The following is a 25,207-nucleotide window of genomic DNA, read 5'->3' as shown; positions in this document are numbered from 1 at the left end:
ATTTTACAAAACTCTACTTACTTGTCCGTCTCTTTCAATGGTAGCTCTTATTTGTTCTGAACCCGGTGTTACGGTAAATATTGATTTTGATTTCAATCCATGTTTCAAGGCTTGTTTAGCCACTGATGTTGCTCGTGCCATGTCTTCATAACTGCTGTTAGTACAGCTACCAATAAGACCTGAAAATTTCACACAAGTTATATACTTATAGAGTTATTATAATTGTTACAAAATATTTTTTATTTAAAAGTGTAGGATAAACTAACCAACTTTAATTTCTATAGGCCAACCATTTTCTTTAGCATTGTGACCAAGTTTTGAAATAGGATGGGCTAAATCTGGAGTAAAAGGGCCATTTACATGGGGTTCCAGCTAGTAAAAACAAATGTAACTTATTAATTGAAAACAGCAAAAATAGAACTAGATTAAGATTGTTATAAACTGTACAATATGTATCCAAATGAAAACATCTAACATGTAAAAAAATTGTGCCAAGTAAACACTTATGACAATTTAGACAACACTCAAAATTTTTCTTTACCAAAGATAAGCTTGATGCTTCAAAGCGACCCACAAGATTTTTACCTGTATTATTCTCTTTTACATTTCATTTCAAAGTGCCAAGCTTACTGTATCTTTACCAAAGAAAAACTCCTAAGAAAAATTTTGACTGTCATCTAAACTATCATAAATTTTTACTTAGTGCAATTTTTTTTTTAATATTTCAGATGTTTTTGTTTGTATATCAATTGTTTTTGTTTAATAATTGTATTATTACATCAACACAAGATGACAATGTACAATCTGATCAACACTGACCAAATGTGCTGCCAACCGAATGCTTTCAATATTTATTTTGGTTGGTGCAGACTGAATGAGCCACCAATCGATGCTTTCAATACACCATAGAGATTTTGAGAGAAAATTATTTTAAACATGAAAAACATATTGAATTTATGCTGAAAATGCTGGAGAAAAAAATTTTGAGATAGACAGGTCCAACTGTATTTAAAGTGAGTAATTTAAATCTATATCACAAAAATAATAGTAAACCCTATATAAGTAAAAAGAAAACAATAGAATTATAACAGAAAGAAATACTTCATTTAATGAGAAATGTTCTGTTTACTTAATTTTTTTTTATCTGAGGTTTGTAATTAGTGGTCTTTAAGACTTTTCATAACCCTGCTAGAACCTAATACTTCCTAAACACTCAATATGGATATGTTGAAATCATGCAGGTCACAGTTTGCTACAGGCCTAACCCAGTCCTATTAATTTATCATGAATGTAATAAATCATTTGTACAAACCAGTTTCTCATTTTTAAAATATACTTTCATAATATTCACAGAAAATTTTGCAATATCTTGCAATGCATCATTTGAGAACCACTGGTTTATACATTCATTTGTAAATACCATCATGCCATTTGTCTTTGTAAGTGATTGGTTTTGTTGTAATTTTATTTGCTTTTGTCTTTTTTTAGAACATTAGTAAGCTAATACTTGAAACATAGGTGAAATATTTTGGTAATTAAACTTGGATTACATAGAGAGGTCTATTAGTCGTAATTTGTCAATCTTTGATCTAGCCAATATATAGATAAATATCAAGTACAGTGAAAGAAATCTCTCTCACACACACATCAATTCTGAATGCATGATATATAAATTTAAGAATTTTATTATGATGCTGCAATAATGAAGATTTCTACTTTTTCTAGCTGAACATAGAGCATCTCTCTAATGATTCCATAGAGTGGATTCAAACTCATGGAAAACTTTTTAAAGTAAAGATATTATTCAGAGAAATTCTTTGTATTACCACAGATATTGTTCAGTATTTTGTTTCTGATAATGAACATAGTTGCATTGGTAAGTAAGTAACATAAAATAAGTTTTCCAATTAAGTTTTCAAATATGATTATTACTATTTTTTCATTTTTGATTCTGTCCTGTAGGCATTTATAATCTTGCCCACCAGGCTTACAATAGAATGATGAGGGGCAGACCCAACATATTTGGGAAAGACTGTCCATGAAAAATTCATAGGGTTGCTCACATAGACTTGATTTTGGGTTCCCTACAATAGTAAGTAAATGCCTTAGCCATCTGGCTGTCTACAACCTTTTTTTAAACATTTATTCATTTATCTTTTTCATAGTTGAACATGATGTTGAGATGAACTTTAATTATCATATCAGAATTTTATTTTATTATTTATTAATGTTCTATTATTTTGAGCTAGATAAAAAAATTGTCTAATATAATGCAATCAAAATTACTGATATATTTAATATTTAAGTGCATAATTATGTTTGAAGTGTGAAAATAACATTTCTCAAAGTGAATTTTTTAAAATCTGGTTTTTTGTAGATAATTATGATAACTGAAGTTCTAACTACTTTATACATTCTAATATCAGGCATGAATGTCAAGATATACATTTTTTTTAAACTTACAAGTTTTCTTAAATGAGAACATATCATTAATAATAAGGTACTGTACATATTAACAACCAATGATCAATAAGTTTAACAGATACTACAAAACTGGATGAGATTACAATTAACACACACACTAATATGTGTAATCCAGTTAAAAAGGAACCAACTTATTATAAGAACAAATGCTTCCAACTCTCTTTAACAGCTATCATAAAGTTATAGAATGTTACATAGAACAAAATTTAAATAAAATGGAACTCCTTAAATTTCTGCTGGTGGTCACAGCCATAAAGAATGGTAAAGAAAAATAAAATAAGTTGCAAGACAATAAAACAGGGATTAAATAAAGTATTGGGTTGAACCAAAAGTTCGTTTGGTTTTTAGAAAAAAATAAAATATACTATTTTGAAATAAATAAACACCTTTAATCCACAATATATTTACCCTTCTGTTCAATAACCTTACACCACCTGACAAGTATTTTCATAATTCTATCTGTGTAGAATTAGGTGGGTTTCTGATTGAAGAAATTATACTTAATTATAAGTATATCGATGTGATTTTTGATACCCTCTAAAGACTGAAATTCTATGCCAATTAAATTATCCTGCAATGAACAAAAAAGATGATAGGCTGAGGCAGCAATATCTGGAGAATATACAGGGTGACTCAAAACATCCCAGTTAAAGTCTAGAAGTTTTTGCTGCACATTTAACGATATGTGCAGTCTTGCATTATCATGATGGAATACCACTCCCCGTTGATTTGCAAGTTTCGGACGTTTTGTTGCACTGTAGCCTTTAGTTCATCCAGTTGGAGACAATATTTACTAGAATTAATTGTTTGGTTGTTGAGTAAAAGCTCATAATAAAGAACCCTTTTCCAGTCCCAGTAAATTGAAATCATTACTTTTCTAGAATGCAAACCAACTTTAGGTTGCAGCACTGAAGGATCACCTGGCTTACTCAAAAATCTCGTGTTGAATATTGTTGTAAATCATCCATTTTTCATTGCCTGTTATTAATCGCTTTAAAAAGGAATCATCTTCATTATGTTTTAAAAGTGAATCACATACAGAAACACACTCAATAAGGTTTCATTCACTTAATTGATGGGGAACCCAAACATCATAACGGGAAGTGTATCCAAGGCTAGCCAAATGTCTGACAACAGATGTTTGGGATATTTTTAAGATGTCTCGTGTTGTTTTATGCTGATCATTTTGAATTAAAGCTGTTATGGACTCATCTTCTATGGTTGAAGACCGTCCTGACTGAGGTGCATCTTCAAGAGAAAAATCTCTCTCCCTGAATTTTGAAAACCATTTCTGGCATGTTCAATTAGTAACTGCATCCTCCCCATATACAGCGCACATCTTTTTTTGAGTTTTTGTCTCATTTTTTTCTTTTTGGAAATAATAGAGCATGAGATGTCAAAAATGCACCTTCTTATCTTCCATTTTAATGTTTTTTTTTTTAAAAAGATAACAAAATTTTAAAAAACAGCTGTAATTAAACTTACGCAATAAATATGCAAATATTCATAATGTCAACCTAAACAAGTTAAAACTTGATAAGCACAACAGAGGCGCCACAGACGAGCAATTATGTAAATACCCGAATGAACTTTTGGTTCAACCCAATACATATAAATTTAAATAAGATTATACAGTAGCCCCTCATTATATCATGGATTCGGATATATCATGCTTTTTTTGGTCCCCAAATTTTAAATGCACTTGATTCAATAAATTATCAATTGCCATTGATTTTCAATTATTGCATTTATAATTTTTATTGAAAAACATTAATTACACAAATTTTTAATAAGCATTTTATTGTGAAATATAGTACTGTATAATAAAATCACAACAGATATTTTTTTATATCGACAATATTTGTCTTTAAATGTCATTGTTAAACAAACAATAATGCTAAATGGATGTTCACGTTATCAATGTTTATGTAAATGTCATTTAATATGATATAACCATGAATAAAATTCAGTATTGAAAAACTTACTTTATATCAGAAACACTTGCTAATGAAAGAATAGAGGACAGAGATTCCATAGCATGTATAATCTGTTTAGTAGAAGCCCAGAATGTTTGGTACTCAATTATATTGTGCTGCTGGATATATCATGCTTTTTCTTTTCTCCCAACAAGCACAATATAACAAGGAGCTACTGTATTTTTATTTGTATGTACCTTATTTAACCCCTGTTGCTGTTTTGTAATTTATTTTAATTTAACTTTTTTTTACCATTCATTATGCCTACAACCACTAGCACAAATTTATGGGGTTCTATTTTATTTCAATTTTGTTCTATGTAACATTTTATAACTTGATGGCTGTTAAGACAATTGTAAACATTTGTTGGGCTGCAATTCAAAAAAACTGTAGACCTATAAATTCCCACTGCCACTGTCTGTCCTTAATCTCAAGAATGGAGTTAGATACATGAATATAAAGACCAAATATAGAATAGGGGCAGAAGGCCCCGATTAACTATATACAAACTTCTGATGCAAACCGGAAGTCACATTATTTCAATTCAAATATTTCCCTGGAAAGGAGTTAGATAATGACTGGCAGGACTCTGTTGCTAACAGGAAAAGTATGATGTTCAGGGATAAATCAATTTCAATTTTACTTCATTGATCTCGAGACAAATTATGAAAATTTCACGCGACTATCTTCTGGATTATCCACGTATTTATAACTTTTCTAAATAGTCTTTTTTTGGTCACTTTTGTCTTTGAGTATGGTTATGATCATGTGCATTAAAGCAAATGTAAATCAGCACCACTTAACATTTACTTTTAACATAGTAATGTTTAATTTAAACTAAACATTCTAAAACAAAGAACAATATCTCATACCAGCAACAATGATGTGTTAAATTTCACAACTGTTTTAATTAAATCACACATTTATTTCAGATAACTACAGCTTTTAAAAATACATTAAAACTTTCTGTTCAACCCAATATAACCTTTACTTATTAATCATGACATCAGAAGGCATTTCTGTATTGATTATGTCTTTAAATTTCAAAACATATCTTTATAAAACCTACAAGACTAAATCTAAGTACTGTTTTACACGTATCAGATAATTTAAAGAACATTAAAAATTGAAGCCTGGCATTGTGAGATGTCACAATAAATAATCGCTCATTCTTATAACAAATTGGTTCCTTTTAACTGAATTACAGGTATTAGTGTGCGCTTTTATTTAACCAATAAGCATTCACCTGCTGAAAGTAAAGTGGTATTTTGTTAACTTCTAATATCTAACTCTTGATCCTTGGTTGTGAATATGGCCATAAATACAATCCTATTACATTACTAAAAATGTGATTTTGTAATACATAAAAAAATTATTTACCTCATTAAGATTAATCTCAACTACTTGATCATATTCACAGTTCTGATCTGGGGTTAAGAGTTCTTGATATTGATCAGCTAAATTTGCTATTTCTAAATATTTGAAAATAATTTATAAATAAAACAAAGAATTTTTTAAACAAAATAAAATAAAGAATTCTTACCATTTCTATTTGTGGCATTAAGATAATCTTTCATTCTAACATTATAAGGAAAGATAGAAGTTGTTGCTCCTATTTCTGCACCCATATTACAAATTGTTCCCATTCCTACAATGTAAATTTAAGAAAAATTAGTATTTCATATACAGTAATGTTTTAAATTTCAATTATATATAATTCAATCAATTATATATAATTGTTATATAAATTATATTCAATTAATAATACTCTTTTATTATGAATTGTGAAAGACTAACTAAACATACTTGAATTTTTGATTGACAAACTTATATACATAATACAATAAATCTTATTTTTGTACACAATAATTAAAAAATTATCATCTCAATATCAGCTTTAATGTATTGTGTTACAAGATAACATTTGAAATTTTTAAAGCTTAAAAAAATTTTCATAACTTGATGGATTTTCAATACTTTCTATGTCAGTTTTTACATTCTAATGACATATTAAAATAAGAACATTTTAGTATCTCCCTACAGAATTTTGAATAATTAACATTTTTAAAATAGAAAAATATTTTTTTTGGAATGTGTTCTTATGAATCTTACTATCATTTACAATGGTGGCTGAGGCAGTTGAGGTGTTAAAGTATAAATTAGGTCAATGGTTTCCAACCGGTGGGTCGCCTTAATGTTAATAATTTATTTATGCTTGGCAACACGCGAGATATTCAACGTAATCAGTGGGCAGCCGGCACCTTCCTTATGCCTGGTGAAATTCGACTGTGGCAAACTAGCCGGGTATAGTTGAGACCTCTGTTAACAAAGCCATTTCGCACGTCATACTTTTAGTGGTGGCTTTGTAGCCCCGATTCTGTTACTCGGCGTCACCGCTAGAGGCGCCTCAATCTAGTTTCGTCATTCCTTCCACTAGCTCTATAGTCCAAAGTTAAGCAGATGCAAGCTCAATCATCACATTAATAATTAATACTTAATAAAAAATATCATCACTATTGTTAAGTCCTAAAATATATTTTGTCAAATCTTTTATATTTTGTTTTATTGATCAAATATGATGAATGCAAAAGGGGGGTTGCAAACATTTTTAAAAAACTAAAAAGGGTCGCGATTAAAAAAAGGTTGGGAACCACTGAATTAGATTAAACAATACAATTTTTTAAATTAATTTTTTTTATTGAAAATACGTCAAACTTTTGTCTTTTTAAGAAATTTTTCTCATCAATTATAAAAACAAATACGATATTCAGAGAGACAAAAGTGTTTATAGACAAAAGAAAAAACAGCGCGTCTCTAGCGCAAAATTCAAGAGAAATATGGCAATTTTAAATTATTTTACAAAAAACCCGAGCCTCAGGGCTTGTTTTTCTAGTTTTTTTCCCCCGAAAATCTGGGAGACAACTGGTTAAAAACTAATCTTTTCAGTGAATCTAATTTGGAATAAATTTTTTTCCTTGAATTAAAGTTTCACATAATTTTAAACCATAGTTGATAAATATTGAAATCAATCCATCATTAGTTCTTAATGGGCTAATAAATGGAAATAATAATCTTAAATAATCTAAGAATGTAATATAAATTAAAATCATATCTACCTGTACAAGAAATGGATTCGACACCAGGACCAAAATATTCAACAATTGCTCCGGTGCCTCCCTTAACAGTCAGAATTCCAGCTACTTTCAAAATAACATCTAGATTTTAAAAAAAAATTATTATTTAATGTGCTGTAATATAGAATTTTAATTTAAAAAAATGTATATATAATTTCTTTAACCTTTAGGTGATGCCCAGCCTGATAATTTTCCGGTCAGTCGAACACCAATAACTTTTGGACATTTTAATTCCCATGGAATATTTGCCATAACATCTACGGCATCTGCACCACCCACACCAATACAAACACCACCAAGACCTCCTAAATAACACGTTTTTGATTGTTTAATTATTTATATATAACAACAACAAATTAATTACTTTACTTCTTAAAAACATAAAATATTTTATAAAACTTATTTTTTTAACAAACATTTAAGAAATCCTATTCAATAGTTAATTTTGATGCCAACCTCCATTTGGTGTATGGCTATCCGTTCCAATTAATAATACACCAGGAAATGCATAATTCTCCAAGATAATCTAGATATATACATATAGAGACATTTATGTATAATTATTAGTTTTTAAATATTCTTAAATTTATATAAAATTTTATACATAAAAATTTACTTCAAGTTTTTCATAACTAAGAATTTTCTTGATCTTTTAAGCATGTGTTTTATACATATTGTCTACTTAATATGGTGAAATTTTGTAATAATTTATTAAAAAATTTGTTAAATTCTTGAACTAAATGTTTATATTTCAGTTTTTTAATACAGTAATGTTAAGAAAGAAATACATGAAAAATATAGCAAATGATATATTGTAAGAGGAAAAGAAATTTTTCTGTGGATGTAAGTTTCTCATTATCAAACTGTTTCTCAAAAATCTGTTTGTTGAATGATTACAAAATTGTACACAGTTTAAGGTGCTTTCAAGGGCATTGTCAGGTGTCTCCTTATGTTCCAATCAGAACACTGGAAATATAAAGTGTTACTGGAGAATGTTAACATAAGGTTATAATGATGTGGTGTATTCAGCATAAAGCTGTAGTGTTTGTCTTAATCATCCATATTCATACAGAATATAAGAGAAACTGAAGATTGCAGACCTATCAAAGAGTGAAGGGTATATGGAAAAATAGATTCATCTTAAAAGTACAAACAGTTCTGACTTAATGAGACTGTATTATATGGAAAATTCTATATACTGAGCTCAGGATTTGTAGATAACTTTGAGCTAACACAATTCAACTTAGCAAGGTTTCACTGTACTAAAAAAACAACAAAAATAAAATTTTATGTTTTAAAAATTAGATCTAGCAACACTACATTAATTCCATTGAGTGCAAATTTTCAGATAATAAATACAATACATATTTTAATTTATTATGAACTAATAAAATGCATGTTTAAATACTTGAGTCAAAACCAAACCAAACTTTTAGCACAGGTTTTATTACACAACACAAATTCTTACAGTACACAAGTTTCAAAATAGTAGTTTATTTTGAATTACAGTACACTGTAATTTAAAATAAACTATTACTGCCTTCATTCATACCAAAGTAGTTCTGAAAGCAATTTTTTGTGATATCTTTATAAGCTCTATTCACTGTAGTTTTTACCTCTATTGCTAATCAAAACTTGAAATCATTCAACTTATCTATTCCCTAAAATGAAAGAAAAATCTTCAAAAACAAGACAGAGAGAGAGAGTGAGTTAAAGGAAGCATTGTTATATCCTATTTTTGTCAGATATTCATTAACCAGGAATAATCAATTGAAACTGAATATGGAAGCTATAGCAACAAAAGTTCTTAAAAGACACCACAAAAGTGGCTTCCTGGACTGCTTTAAGCATTATGAATGTTAGAAGAAGCATGTAGCTGCAGAAAGCACTTATTTTGAAGGTGGTCTTCCATAAATACTTATACTATTAACATAAATTACGTTAAAGTTTGCTTGATATTAATATCTGCAATTATTACTGAGGCAAATTTTCCTTTCTCTACTGATTTTTAGAAGATAAAATTTTATATGTTGTTGAAGTGTAATAAATAAAAATTAGATATCAACATTGATAAAATAAATAAAAGATATGAACAAAAAACATTGCACCTTGCTACATCTTGCTTCTGCTACATGTTAGCTAAATACAAGCATACAAGAGGTAATCAGTAGTGTGCTCAATGGCTCCCAAACCCCCATTTTATGGGGCCAAATTCTACTCAATTCCTATAAAAGATAATGATCTTTTAAAAAAGTCAAGATAGAATTTGATACAATTTAATTTATAATGCTGCATAGCACCTCAAAATTAGTACAAAATGTTTTTTGTCTGGTTAAAATATTCAAAACAGAAGTGGCTGGACACATCAAAAATTGGATTGGGACCTTGCATGCTCATGGCTTTGGATCACCTTGACCATGAAAGGCTATCAGAGATGCCTTACAGTCTTTTTGTTATAGGAGTGTTAAAAGTAAGAATAAAGCTAAAGTTTATGATTGGTAAAAGATTAATCTGGTGTTTTTCTACATTGGTAACTACTTTCAAATTTTGATGTCGAGAGACATTTTATGCAAATTAAATAATCTAATTTATAATATATATATGCTTTTATTTAGTTTAAAGGTTATCTTTGTAATTTTGAAAATGATTTTGCTAATTGTTATATGAAATTAACCAATTTCATATTTTCTGTTCTTATAGATTGAGAAATGACTTTAGACAGTTTTATGGATTAATGATGTTAAAAATGCTTCAGAGTGAGTTGTATGAATATTTTTATAAAGCAGATGCAATGACTATTTATAAATTGTATAATTATTATTTTAACAAGTATATAATGAAGCTGAAATAAATTATATGGATATATTAAACAAAGGGTTTATTTTCATTCTAGCAATTTTTTTGTGAAGTATACCTCAATACATACTGCTGTAGGTTATTGATGTAATTGATTATTATTATTATTATTGCTGTATTATTATTGATGTAAATTTACAATAATTATTATTAATTTCCAACATTTGTTACTTAAAAGATTTTTCAAAATATTTCAGATGTTTTAATTTGACATTTTTTAATTCTAAAAAAAATTAACTATGTAAAAATTACATGATTAAAAGATTAATTCTGTATGCAGAAATATACATGATTACACTGTACTCACAAGTAATCACACCTGATAACTGCAATTTGATTTTGGTCATTTAAAAAATATTAAATGAGACAATATTGCCACAAAACCAGTTAAATGACCATGTATGGTTTTTAAACATTTAAACTTGATTTCTCTTACAATATTAGCATAAAATTATCATATAATAAGATTATAGTTTCAAAATTTTGATTATTATTTTGTCTGCACAAAATATAAATTAATAAATTCACAAATACAAACAGAGTAAGACTGTAATTAAATAATTTTTTGAAATTTGTGATATTTGGTTTAATTTAATTATGATTGAGTTAATATATCAATGTTTTAAATATATTCTGGGCAAGCATTAAATGAAAAGTGTATTTCAACAGTATAATAGTTTAATTAAAATAAAACTATTAAATTAAGACATATTATAGCAGATTAACTTTAGAAACCATTTACAGGTGCTTAAAAAAAAGTTAATACTTGTATAAAGAAGGTATGTGGTCACTATTATAGAAAGTAGTAGGACCATACCTTTATTGAGAATGCCACAATCAGGTGAAGGAGAAGTATGCATAGTGGCAACCTACTACTACAAATCAAACATAACAAATTACTTCCCTATTAGTGTTAACATTTTTTTTGAAGCAACTTGTTTAATATAACTATACTCTATGTGTAATTACTTTAAAACCTTGTTTGTGTAGATTAAAATAAACACAGAGCTAATGCATAAAACAATCTATTAAAAACAAATTATGAATGCTTTCATATAAACATTCTAATGAATGACAAAAAGCTAGGTTCAGATAGAAAAAAAACTCAAAATTCAACCTTCTTTATTTTGCACAGTTAATAGTAAATTAAACAGATGCGTGATTACATTTACTGATAATATTCTAAGCAATATTGTAGTAATAAGTGATATCAGCAATGTATTCTCATAACTATTTAATGCTACTTTTAATTGTGTGTAATTTTAAAGATTTTATTAAAATTATTTAAACCAATTTTTTAACTATAATTATATTGTAATCAAATTTAAAAATTAATGTTGAAATACTTTAACTGTAAACAATTATATAAAATGAAATTTACAAATATTTTTGCTTTGAGCTAGTAAAAGATAATTTTTATTAATTTCGAAAATTATCTTAGTACTAGATCAAACAACATCTTATTGAATAAGTTAATGGTTAATAATAATCAAGAAATAAACATATACCTGATGTATAATACCACTTCCTGGGTGCCAAAATCCAACACCATATTTAGCACCAGCACTTTTTAGAAAATTATAAACTTCTTTATTAATATCCTGAAATTAACCATTAAGATATATCATAATTATTTTCCTTTTGTTACAAGTTAATTTGTAAATTTGGGAGATTGATAAAAATATATTTAAAAAGGTATACTTATAATATCATAATTATGCTAATAATCGACTTACTAAAGATTGGCATATTTATATTAAATTTATGAATTAATTATAAAATTTGTGTGTAATTTTACTGATTTTATATAAAAATACATCTTTTCATGAAGCATAAAATTTGTCTATTAAAACAAAAGACAAATTGTATATTGATGATTACCTGACAATGTAGAACAAAAAATCCCATGGAAGTGTCTCTTTGGATATTAACAAAACTTAAAGACTTAAATTCAAGGTTGATGGAAAAAATTATTTACTATTATGAGAGTTTAAAGCAATGGTAAAGAGGATAAAAAGGGAAAATCACTTCTATACTCAAAGTCAAAAGAGCTCATCATGTACAAATTACTGGCAATTAGTATTTTGATATTAAGATCTTGTATATTTTATCAACAAGATTAATTAAACAAAATTAATTTTTTGAGGAAAAGTTCAATAGAATTGTGAGATCCCAGGCTATGATTTTGAAAAAAATTATTGTTTTAAATTTTAAAGATAAATAATTTATTGAATAAATGTTAACAAAAGTGAAATTGTTGGAAAAAAGCAACGAGGATGTAATGACATTTTGTCAATGACAACACTTCTCTTTCAGTGGCTCCTCTTCCTGGAGAACAACTCACTCCTGGGAAGAAAGAGAAAATTCGGGGTTTACTAACAAAAGAAATTTCTGTCTGATATTGCCTTTTAAGGAGACACCTTGATTCAGGAAGCAGACTAAATCTTTTAAAAGAGCCAAGAAAAGGTCAAAAAGGTTGTCCAGTTTGGCAGTCATCCCTCAGTCCAGTTCAGTTAGTCCCTCAAACTCCAAACCAGTTCAGCCACCCAGTTCCAATTCAGTCAATCCCAATCAATCCAGCTGCCATCTCCATTTGAATCCTCATCCATTGCCAAGTAATTATTGTAATTGAAAACAGAAATTCAAATCTCGAAGACATCAATTTACCAATCATCAAGGCATTTACCAGCCCACAAACAAATGTAAACTCATTCTCTCGGGGTTAGGCAAAAATAGATTAGTTTATAAGATAGATCAGGCTTAAGAAAAAGCCAAAGCTAAGTATATTTTTATCATCAAGTTATGTGTAATTATAATTCTATACAGCCCAGTAAATAAATCTAGTTGTTGTTTTGTTAATTCAGCAGTTGAGTGCAATGCTTCCCTCCTCCTTCCCTTATCCCCAAGTCCCACATATAGTGCAGCTCGCACACAGGAAAACGTGAAAAAATAAAATGATTTCCTGAACCAACACAGATGATGTCAGAGTCCTGATATTGGAAAAACTAGATTTTCATAGATTGATAATATCAGGAAGAATTGTTGATATCAAAGTATGAAAACAAAAGAAAGTGTAAAAGAAGTGGTGTTCAAGATGGTAGAACAACACTTATTACTACAACCAAAAATTTTCGCTGTAGTAATAAGTCCTGTCTCCAGAATGTATTTCTATTGAAATCAACTTTCTAAGAAGACTTGAGATTGTTCAGAATAGTAGTACAAATCTATTTACTATTACTGAAAATACAATGAAAATTTTAATTACCTTAGCTCTAGCTAAATCTTTCTCACCTCCAACCTGAGCTTCTATAAGATGATCACAATGAATTGTTGAAGGAACTGCTACCTAAAAGAGAAAGTACAGATGATTATTTTAATTTTTTATTCAACATTTTGCAGAAATAAAAATAATTTGAAATCTTTAACCTTTTGTATTTGAACATAGACAGAAAATTATTGTGAAATCTATTCTTTTTAAATTTATAATTAATGTTCATAACATAATAATAAATTATGGAAAAAGACTGAAACTACTTGCACTTATACTTCTTGAATTTTTATAATTTCCTGTAAAATCAGATGTAATGTTACATTTTCCTAAATCTCAGTCACTCCCTAAAATTTATCAGATCCTACCTGATAAAAATTTCAAAATCCTGGACAACTCCATAGACCTCTGGTAACAGTTTAAAATTCAAATAGTGATATGAATTGACTGTACATCAAAGAGTGAGAGATGTGTACAGAGAAAGATTTTTAAATAAAATTGAAAAAATTGGGGAAAGCAAAAGATTGCATCAATGACAGCAGAGCAGCAACCTGAGTCCCCAAACAGAAGAAGTGTTTCAATATCTAGAGCAGAACTAAAGTGGTAATGTTTCTTTTTTTGTCCTTATACTTTGTCAGCTGTTCCCACTAATTGTTGAATTGACTTTCTTCCCAACATGTAAGGGGATTTCAGTTCATAGAAAGAATTAGAATTTTCATTAAGCAATGAGGATGAGGACCAACAATCAGTGGGAACAGCTGACAAAGTCCAAGGACAAAGAAACACTTACTGCTGTGAACACGTGATCCCTTTCCCACAACAATTGAATAAAAGCTCAAGCCTCCAGAAGCTCAGGGCAATCCAAAGGAAGTTATACTTGTCAATGTGCGCATTCCGTCTCCCAGACCTCATACAACAGACCCGATCCAACGAAAAAGAGAAGACTCTGGTGGAAGACAGATCATGGCTTCGAACTTCCATACAGCTTGCCATATTGTCTAAAACTATGATTCCAACAAACTGATCGACGCATTCTGTTCGTTTCGTCATATTTTGCTAGCTAATTGTGAACTTTCTCTCTCCAGCAACGGAAATAGGCTTAGCCTAGAGTGGCCCTTTATATATATATTTAGTATTTAATCACATTTAACCAAGTTAGCTTTGTAGACCTTCTGTATGTTAACTTTAGACATTAATAAATGCTTAGTTATTTTATTTCACCCATCTCCTGTCACTCCCAACCACCTGTTGACTTGCTCATCTCCCTTGTCACTCAATAAAAAGCCATCCGAAATGGACAACGTGGGCAATGGACACGTGGGCGGTCTTTGCAGACTGTTGCCAAGTAAATGGTCAGTAGGCATTAACCCCTGGCCCACAGTTTCTCACACTACTTTGTTCAAAGAAATTGTGAGTAGAAAAACTTCATATGAAAATGGATGATGAAAAATTTGCAATATAAACACTAAGATCCATTAAATTTTGTTCTTCAAAAGAGGAAAGTTGATTCCCGTATCTACTTCCTTTAATGTTCATACTCTTTCCCACAAAAAAATAATGAATGACCCCACTTATGTGGAGTGATTTTTTCAAGTTTCAATAAAAGGGGAAAAAAAAAGAATAATCATCTTGACAATCATAAGCAAATTTCAACTTGTTATAAGACCTCACATATATAAAAGTAACATATTCCTTTAAACATATGGAATAACACAACTAAAATGAGAAAAAAAAAATCAAAATATTAAAATTTGTTTAGATTAAAATCTGTATATTTTTAATCACTTAACATATGTCAAAAACAAATACATTTAAAAAAAATAAATGATAGCAATGATGATTAACAATATTTAAATTTATAAAATTATATTTGTTATAAATACTGTAGACCCTTGATTTTATAAAGATCAATATAACAGATTTTGAAATAATGGATCAAGACATCTGTCAGAGTGAAAATTAATATTTGAGTCCTATCGAATTGCAACTGTTAATGTATGGAATGTCCATTAAGCAACATATGGTTGGTAGTTATTGTTTATGTCCCAGCTTGGCAATATATTGTTTGTTTCCCTTGTATTTACCATAACTGGGGTCGGTAAGCTATGGAACGTGTACCAAATGTGGCACTCAGAATGATTTTCAGTGGCACTCTGATTAAATGGAAATGTAGTAAAAATTATATTTTAATTATTAATTAGACATTTAAATGGAAGTCATAGGTTCAGTGAAGGCCATGGTACATTAAAAACAAATCTCTTGTTTGTATATTTCTATTAAGCCTGGTACTCACATGAAGAAACAGTTGCCGTTCCGTCATCCTTCCATGTTGCGTGTACTCACATGCAGATATTACCCTACAATTGAAACGCGCCATCTGCCAGCTGTAAATATAAACAAGCTACTACAGTAGGTAGGCCACATGCCAGTAGTTAAAACTGGCATCTACCAGGATTGCTTTGTTATATCAATTAAACTTTTTAAGTTTGCCTTCGATCTTATTGCAAGTAAAAAGCCTCAAAAACGAATAACTTGGATAGGAAAAATATTCTAAATTGTCGAAAGTTAGGAATATCGAGTACTTTTGTCACCAAATTACGATTATGCCATTCCCAATACTTTACACAGTAAGTAGGCCTATTTGACATTAATATTTAAATCAAATAGTAATATAGTGTATAAATGAAATACATTAATGTATTAGTGTACAAATAAAGCTTTTTAGCTTGCCGACCGCCATAGATCAAATGCTATCAGCCCACATAATCTTTATGATGACATTGCTAAATGGCCTTCCTATTGGTCTAATTTATGCCTTTCCGCTTTCTGCAATGGCATTCTGCCATTCTGTCAACGGTTTCTGTTGTCCATTGCCGCATGTGAGCGAGTACCAGGCTTTACAGTGCACATGTTTATGCTCTATGTTGCCATCTACATGTTATGCAAGTGCTTCACATATAAGAACATAATTCAATTAACTTAACTTCAAAATTAAACATTTTTGGAGTCCATTATAACCAGACTAATTTTGATAACATATACAGGGTGCATAGGAAAGTCCCTTTAACCGGAAAATTCTTGCAAATGAAGAGAACTACAGTTATGCAAGTGAGGTAATGGTATAGTAAAGTGACTATGCCCAACCTAATGCAAATGACAGCAGCGTCCCTAGTGGTGAAATTTGGAAGATAGGCAGTGCAAATCAAAAACGAAAACAGATAGAGCAAATTTTCCAATTAGAAAGTTTTAGAGCATTAATTAATTAGTACGAAGCAATATGTGGTTCACACGGATAAGATAAATTGTCACCTGTATACCCAAAAATGTCCGAAAGCGATACACGCCATTTTGTGACATTTGAAAGGAATAGCCATAGGTATGAAGAAATATGCACAATTTATTGCATAAAATACGTACTTATGTCAATACAGTTTGATAACAACACACAAAAAACAATGGAAAGGCACACAGTGATAACAAATTAATGTCAAGTATGTTCAAAAACTTGTTATCACTGTGTGACAGTTTGCCTTTCCATTGTTTTTTTGTGTGATGTTATCAAACTGTATTGACATAAGTATGTATTTTACGCAATAAATTGTGCGTATTTCTTCATATCTATGGCTATTCCTTTCAAACATCACACAAAATGGCGTGCATCGCTTTCGGACATTTTTGGGTATACAGGTGACAATTTATCTTATCCGTGTGAACCACATATTGCTTCGTACTAATTAATTAATGCTCTAAAACTTTCTAATTGGAAAGTTTGCTCTATCTGTTTTCGTTTTTGATTTGCACTGCCTATCTTCCAAATTTCACCACTAAGGACGCTGCTGTCGTTTGCATTAGGTCGGGAATAGTCACTTTACTATACCGTTACCTCACTTGCATAGCAGTGGCTCTCTACATTCACAAGAATTTTCCGGTTAAAGAGACTTTCCTATGCACCCTATATAATAAACTTGGTAGAATATTGTCAGCACTCGGACAAAATACTATAACTTATGTTTGGCACAACACCATTGAAAGGTTGCCGACCCCTGTACCATAAAATGAATTATTTACATCTCATCACATTTTGTTCATTTCATAATTGACTATTTCATTTTCAGTTGTATAACTTCTCCATATTAGTCTATTTTATTGAGAATCAACAATATAAATTTGTTATAGAAAAATAATTTGTTATAAAATATATCATTGAAATTTTAATTAAGAATTTATATGAACATATACACAGATATAAAACTGTATTTACCTTTTTAAGACCACTAGATATAAACTGAAGCATAGCCATCTGAAAAGAAAGATGTATTTATATATAATAACTTTAAAATTTTGTTTAAAAATATTTCTTTAACATTACTTGTGCAGTGGCATCTTGCATTGCAACTCTATCTGGTCGCAATCTTAAATAACTAACTCCTCTCTCTATTTCTTGCGAATCTGGTTGATCAAGATGTGAATAAACTACTTTTTCTGATAGAGTAAGAGGGCGTTTCAATCTGAAATTTAAAAAACAATGTGTTTAATTTAAAAAAGTCAAATCAATGTCAAAAAAATAAATCAATAAAATGGTTATGCCTAATTCACAACCCTTGTCAGAATGACTCAGGTATAAATTCTAAAAGTCCATCCACACCTTTGTCAAAATATCTCAACAAGCCAGTGAACAATATACTTTGATCAATAACGTATATTGTTTTGTAGGCCATTAAATAAATTATAAGGACAGTATTTATTAAATTAGATTGTTGCAAAAATTGAGGAAGGTGCAACAATTTTTTTCTGAAAGAAGATCGGAAGTACAGAAAGTTTGGAAGCCAGTGCACTACATAATATATGATACATTCTTATAAGCATTTAGTATACATTTAAAAGTTACCAAATCGCCTTATTGTAGCACCATTATGTATTATTTATATAGGAATTAATACTTGTTGCCTTCAGATAACAAAGAACTGATGACATTTCAGAATGATAAGTTAATTATTTTTGTAATAATCTAGCAAATATAAAGAAAGGGAAAAAATGTATCAAAGAAGTTTGATTATATCAAAGGATAACTTAACATATCAAATAATAGTAAAAAGAATTCCAAAAGCGTTCATTTACAATTTAAATACAGGTGCTCCTCTACGAGGGCTGTTCAGAAAGTTCGCGGCCTCAAATAGAACAACAAACAAAATAATGTTAATACTTTTTTTATTTTTCAATGTAGTCTCCTTTATTAGCAATGCACTTATTCCAGCGATGTTCTAGCTTTTTTATGCCATCACAATAGGTCGATTTGTCAAGGTGTGCAAAATACTCGTTCACTTCAGAGATGACTTCGTCATTTGAGTGAAATCTCTTTCCAGCCAAGAATTTTTTTAGGTTTGGAAAAGGGTGGAAGTCACTGGGGGCCAAATTAGGTGAGTACGGTGGATGTGGAACTAATTGGAAGCGAAGTTCGTTTACCTTTTGTTCAGTGATTCTGGCGGAATGTGCAGGTGCATTATCGTGGTGGAACAGAATCTTTTTCTTCTTCAAGTGTGGCCTCTTTTCTTTGATTTCTTTCTTCAGTTTTTCCAAAAGCTCACAGAAATAGACAGCATTGATGGTCTTTCCTCTTTCTAGGTAGTCAATAATGATGATTCCTTTAGCATCCCAAAAAATCAAGGCCATCACTTTCCCCCGCTGATGGAACTGTCTTTGCCTTCTTTGGTGATGGCGAACTGTGATGTTTCCATTGCTTCAACTGTTCTTTTGTTTCAGGAGTGTAGTAGTGGACCCACGTTTCATTAGTAGTCACAAACCGACGCATGAAATCCTGTGGGTTTTTCTGATAGAAGACCAAACACTCCTTTGACATCAAAGTGCAAACACGTTTTTGCTCGGCGATCAGCAGACGCGGCACCTGCCTTGCTGAGACCTTCGTCATACCCAAATTTTCGGTTAGGATGTGGTAAACTCGGTTGACAGAGATGCCTGTTGTCTCAGCTATCTCACACGTTTTCAAACGGTAATCTGCTAACACCAAATCGTGAACTTTGTCAATATTTTCTTCAGTGACAGCAATTGACGGCCGTCCGCTGTGAGGGTCATCTTCCACACTCTCTCTGCCAGATTTAAAAAGGGCTGTCCATTTTTCCACAATGGTGTACAAAGGAGCAGACTCTCCTAAAACTTCATCCATGTCAGCTTTGATTTGAGATGGGGTCAACCTTTTTTTCGTCAGGTATTTTATGACTGCACGAGTCTCCATTTTTTCCATTTTTGACAAAGCATGTGCACACTGACTATTTGATAAGCTGTTGTGAAAAAACTTTACGACAAATCAAGCGGAAATTCGTATCGTATCTTTAGCAAAGATGACTGAATTATTCCCGCCAAAAATTAAATTGATCCCAGCGCCACATATAGGCAAGGCCGCAAACTTTCCGAACAGCCCTCGTATTTACAAACAGGTTAGGTTTCCAAAGTTGCCATTATTGTGATGCCATAGCAGTCATTATGGCATTACAGTAATGTTCTTTAGATTGCTAACTTTATCTATGTATAGAAGTTAAAATATTATCTCATTCTCCTTCTTCCAAACTTGGTGTCTTATGACTTTTTATTTCTATTTGTAAAAGAAAAACTTGAGAGGAAGTGCATTTCATCAAATGAAGAAACTAACTTCTTTTAGTGATACTATTCAGACTATCTCATAAAAACAGGAATCTTTCTTTCTCATGAAAAAAGGTGTGTGGAAGTTCATGGAGAATACAATGAAAAATTCAATAAAAATTGTTTTGAAAAGTTGTTGTTTTTCTGATTCTAAAAAGTTTTTCAGTGCTCCATGTTTCAGAATAATAAATTCAATAAAAAATTTAAATTGCATAAGGGAAGTAACTTTGAAAAAAATTTAAATAATACATGAGATGATAAAGCTTGTTTTAAGATTTATTAATCTTAAGTTAAGCTAGCTCCTGTGCATCTTGTCAGCATTTTATTGTTTCCTTATACTTAATAATCTAAGGAAATAAGACTTAGAACAATCAAAAATTTAAAGCGTAGATAAATCTGTTTAATTACTAACATTTAGTCTGAAGACAGAACTCAGCTAACAACAATGTTAAAAATATCTTGAAAATATAAAACATTTCAAATGTTTAAATAATAAAGTTTCAAATTAAAAAAATATATATATTCTAAGTAAATCTCAAATTATTTCAAATATATTTTTAAGTGATATTATTTTTGTTATCAAAATTCTTGTTTTGAGTCTCTCTAAAGGAAAATTAAATAGAAAATGTTAATTATTAAAAGACAAAAAGTTATTATTTGTTACTTATGGAAAAACAATTTTAATGAAATATAAAATATTTACTCTTAAATGTTTTTATTCTATTATATTTTGGGAAAATTCTGGAATAGTTTTATAAAAATATTCTAATGAACTATAGAAAATAACATTTGCTTTTTGATTAGTTCAATTAGTTTGCTACTAAAATACACAATAAAAGATTGGCAATAAATGAAAATACAAACCTTCTCTTTTAAAAAACATGAAAAAGTTTAATTATTAGATAAAAAAATCATTTACTTTCACATTGAGAAATATTTGTACATTTTATAAATTAAAAATACATAATTAAAACTATTTCATGTAATTATAAAAAATAATTCCAAAAATATTCAGTAATAAATTCTTTAAACTTCCTATTGAATATTTTTGAAAATATCTCATAACTAATATGATTGAATTTGTCTAATTGTAGTTTGTCATTATTAAGTGCAATAATTACATCAATACACTAGAAAATAGGCTATATCATTTGTATTATTCATCTATTTTTAACAATTTCCTATTGCATACTTAATTCATCAACTGCTTTTGGGCACCCCACATGTTTTGTATCTTTTATTTCAAAATTTCCCAAACAGAAGTTTTCAAACCACATTTGACATGTTTTAAGTTTAGGAGATATTCCTCACACATTTACAAAATTTTCTTTTACTGTTTGTACAGCATTATATCCTTTTCAAAACTCTTAATGCATAATATGCTTGATCTACTCACTACTAACACCGGGTACCAATCATTTCTAAAGTACAGACGATAACCAACACCTGGACACTACAGCACATGTCAGCCATGACGGAATTCGATGAAGCGGTTCGGTTTGAAACATTCTATTCTATTTTTTCAAATCTTCCATCTTCACCTGAAGAAGAACTGTTATAAATTCGAAAACGTTAGTGAGACGCTCCTGAGAATATGCTTGATGTTCTTTTTGTCTGAAGACATTGCCATTTGATTTTATTCAAACAAAATGTGAAGTAAAAAGTTTAAAATTAGCTTATAAACCAAGAATACAATATCACATTAGCAATTATAATAGTTGTGTTAAATTTCACAACTATTATAACTAAATTAAGATCTGTTAAGTAACATGGCTGCTAAAAACATGCAAAAGCTTTCGTTCAACCCAATACAACCTTCATTTATTAATAACCATGGCATCCGATAAGTGTGTGAAAGCAACAAAGTCTAAGAGAAAGATAGAGATAACAAAGGAACTTATCATGAAGTATCAAAGCAGTATAGTGTACATGTGTGTAGATCTGGTAGCCAAGTTTAAAATGCCAAAGTTGACAGTAAATAATCAGTAAATGCAATTTGCATTTTATTATACAGTGTTTACATATTTTACTTATTGCTTTTGCATTTTAATTTATTAGAGCATTTATGTTATTTTTACTTTAAATTATGTATATTTGCTGTTTTAAGTTTTTCAAATTGTTTAAAGTCTTGTAATAGGTTAATTTGCTTTCCATTATTTCTAATAGGAATAATTGATTTTCCGACTTTAAACAAGTCAAACTTTGAATAGCCTGCTAGAATGAATTAAATTTGAAGTACAAAGCACCACTGTATGTGGAAAATAACAACTTGAAGAAAATTCTTACCAATAATTTGTTTTAAAATTCTTGTTTCTATGGAATTTTTTTTAATAATTCTTGTTAATTAGCTATAGTTTTGCTATTCAAACATAATTATCAATTACATCATTCAAACAATTTATATATATCATATATCTTTCTAAACATTTTAAAATGAATTTAATTAAAAGTTTTTATTCAAGTTGCTAACAGAGGGTGATAAGCTTATCTTCAATGACAAATTTGAAAAAACATGCACATGGATAACAAAATTAAGTCAATAGTGAAAGTAGATAACTGGATCCAACCAATCATTTTTTTATTTTGGAAAATGACAGAAATGATTAGTTCAGATTGTCTTTGACTCAATGACATCTTAATTTGCACCACCTTAAGTGTTAATAAAATTTCTATTTTAACTATACATAAAATTATGAAAATACACGTACTAAATTATTTAAAAAATAATTTAGAATTTGTTTATTTTAGATAATGCATTCCTATAAGTTATTTATGTATAAAGCAAAGGATATTTTTATGATAATGAATCATTTAAAATTTACATATTTTAAAAGATATTTTATCCTTGTATTTCTTCAAAAATCAAAAATTGAAATTTAGACATTATAAATGTTATGCTTTTTAGGATATAACAAACATGAAACCACTAAACAATCACAGATTCAACTAGGCTAAAATAAGTTGTTATATTACCAAGCAGTTAATAGATGGCAGCATATATTAGCAAATTATTCCATTTGTTGACACAATAAAATAGCCCAAATTTATTCCAGTTATTTAAATCAATTATTCTAAAACTTAATCATGTTATATGATTAAAAATTTAATTACTTAAAATAGAAAAAACAGAACGCCTTAACTACAGAAGTATTTTACAAAGAAAAATATAATTCAAATTTTATCCAAGGAGTTTCTGTACGTAAGAGGTTAATTTTTGCTACATTTAAATTAATTTTAACGTAAACAAAAAAAATTTTTTAATTGTAGTATATTTAATTCATTTATTTTTATTTATTTCAGATATAAACCATTTCATTTTAAGTAAAACACTCACCTGCTTTTAACAATTTTAAGATTATTATTAAGCTTCTCATAAGGGATGTAATGATTACTATCAAACTTGCTCATTGCAACCTAATGTACAAATTATTAAGTTAATAAATTTTATATTTTATATTAACATGTATAAGACACTTTACCTTTGCGGCAGCAGCTGCCAAGGGTGAAGTATGAAAACATTTCCATTGTTTTTGTAGACTAAACAATGTCAGTCCCTAGAAATAAATACACAATAATTTAAGTATTTTAGATAATTTAAGCAGAATTTCTAAATTATTTCTAAATTAAATATAACAATAAGTAATTAAATTAATATAGTTCTTAGGAAAGATTTAATTAATAATAATAAATTACTCTATTTCTTCAATCATCACAAGCAGATCACATACTAAAAACATCTACAAACATATTTTTGGCTATCCTGCTCTACAATGACATCAGTTTAAATGTAATCTGCTGGAAAGAGCTATTGCTGTGAGGAAGTCTACCAGATTTATTTATTTGGATTAAAGAGACATACATTCACACTAATCTATTCTAATAAATTACCATAATTATTAAGTAGACTATGTTTGAATAAATATTGTTGTTCTAATTGATTGCCTTTTAATTTTATTTTAACCATTAATATACTTGAATAATAATTCTAAACTAGTTTGGCGTAAAATCGGGTTTTGCTGGTAACATATATATATGTTGCTTATTGGTTAATTCTTTGTCAATAAAATAACTTAAAAAAGCAGTGGTATGAAGCATATAAAATGGCAAAAATCAACAACTGTAAACAAATTTTTGTGAGTAACAGTTTGTAGAGAGGTAGAGGAAATGTTCATTGGTTTTTCAGACCTAAATCAAGATTGTCATCATAAGCCATGACATGAGATTAACAATGGAAAATAGTCATATGACTACAAAAATTATTGAATTATCTAAATGTTTGGGAATACTATAGATTACCACCTATGGAATTTCGGGACTTTGAGTATATTTCTGAATTGAGGGGACCAAGATAAGTTCAATGATACCCTACTTTTGAACCAGAGACGAAAAATAAAAAAGTTGTCATACTTTTTTCAAATCGCATGATGATCGGGAGTCGCATTGTTCTCTCTGCTAAGCCTATCGCATGTTTAACAGACAGTGCGGCAAGTCGGCCATATATACTTTCAACAGAGGCAGATGTTGATTCACAAGCACACTGATCGTTGCAGTTGGAGTGAAGTCCTTTTCACACACCCTCACAGCCTACGGCCCCTCAGCTGCTGACACGCATGCTATTGCTTGTGGTCGGCTAGTACTACACGCTGCTATCATAGCTTGTCCAACAAACCTAACCTATGCCTCCGAGAGATGACTGTCACCACTAGGTGATGGAAAAATCTGAAATGGCGTGGAATGCACTGTGAAAGGCAAGAAATTGTAAATATTATAACTTATTTTTCGCCTCTGGTCCAAAAGTAGGGTATCATTGAACTCATCTCAGTCCCTTCAGTTCA

At 29.4% G+C, this 25,207-nt stretch overlaps 1 protein-coding gene across 1 annotated transcript in view; it reads right to left on the bottom strand.

Annotated features, from left to right (window-relative positions):
• LOC136989547 (aconitate hydratase, mitochondrial-like) overlaps positions 1-25,207 on the bottom strand; it is a 47,765-nt gene that overhangs the window by 5,696 nt on the left and 16,862 nt on the right. The window contains exons 2-14 of the mRNA XM_067287764.1: positions 23,852-23,926; positions 23,707-23,786; positions 18,088-18,226; positions 17,980-18,018; positions 13,716-13,796; positions 11,959-12,051; positions 8,051-8,120; positions 7,759-7,899; positions 7,577-7,675; positions 6,004-6,108; positions 5,841-5,932; positions 267-372; positions 22-179 (exon numbers count right to left, since the gene is read on the bottom strand). Of these exons, the coding sequence (XP_067143865.1) occupies positions 22-179; positions 267-372; positions 5,841-5,932; positions 6,004-6,108; positions 7,577-7,675; positions 7,759-7,899; positions 8,051-8,120; positions 11,959-12,051; positions 13,716-13,796; positions 17,980-18,018; positions 18,088-18,226; positions 23,707-23,786; positions 23,852-23,926 (1,278 nt within the window). The remainder of the gene's footprint in view (positions 1-21; positions 180-266; positions 373-5,840; positions 5,933-6,003; positions 6,109-7,576; positions 7,676-7,758; positions 7,900-8,050; positions 8,121-11,958; positions 12,052-13,715; positions 13,797-17,979; positions 18,019-18,087; positions 18,227-23,706; positions 23,787-23,851; positions 23,927-25,207) is intronic.

Source organism: Centruroides vittatus, unplaced genomic scaffold, assembly GCF_030686945.1.
Source record: "Centruroides vittatus isolate TY-2023 unplaced genomic scaffold, ASM3068694v2 contig_13, whole genome shotgun sequence".
In the NCBI taxonomy this organism is placed as follows: Eukaryota; Metazoa; Arthropoda; class Arachnida; order Scorpiones; family Buthidae; genus Centruroides; species Centruroides vittatus.
Note: the sequence above shows the minus strand (reverse complement) of the source record. Positions and strands in the feature narration are given on the sequence as shown.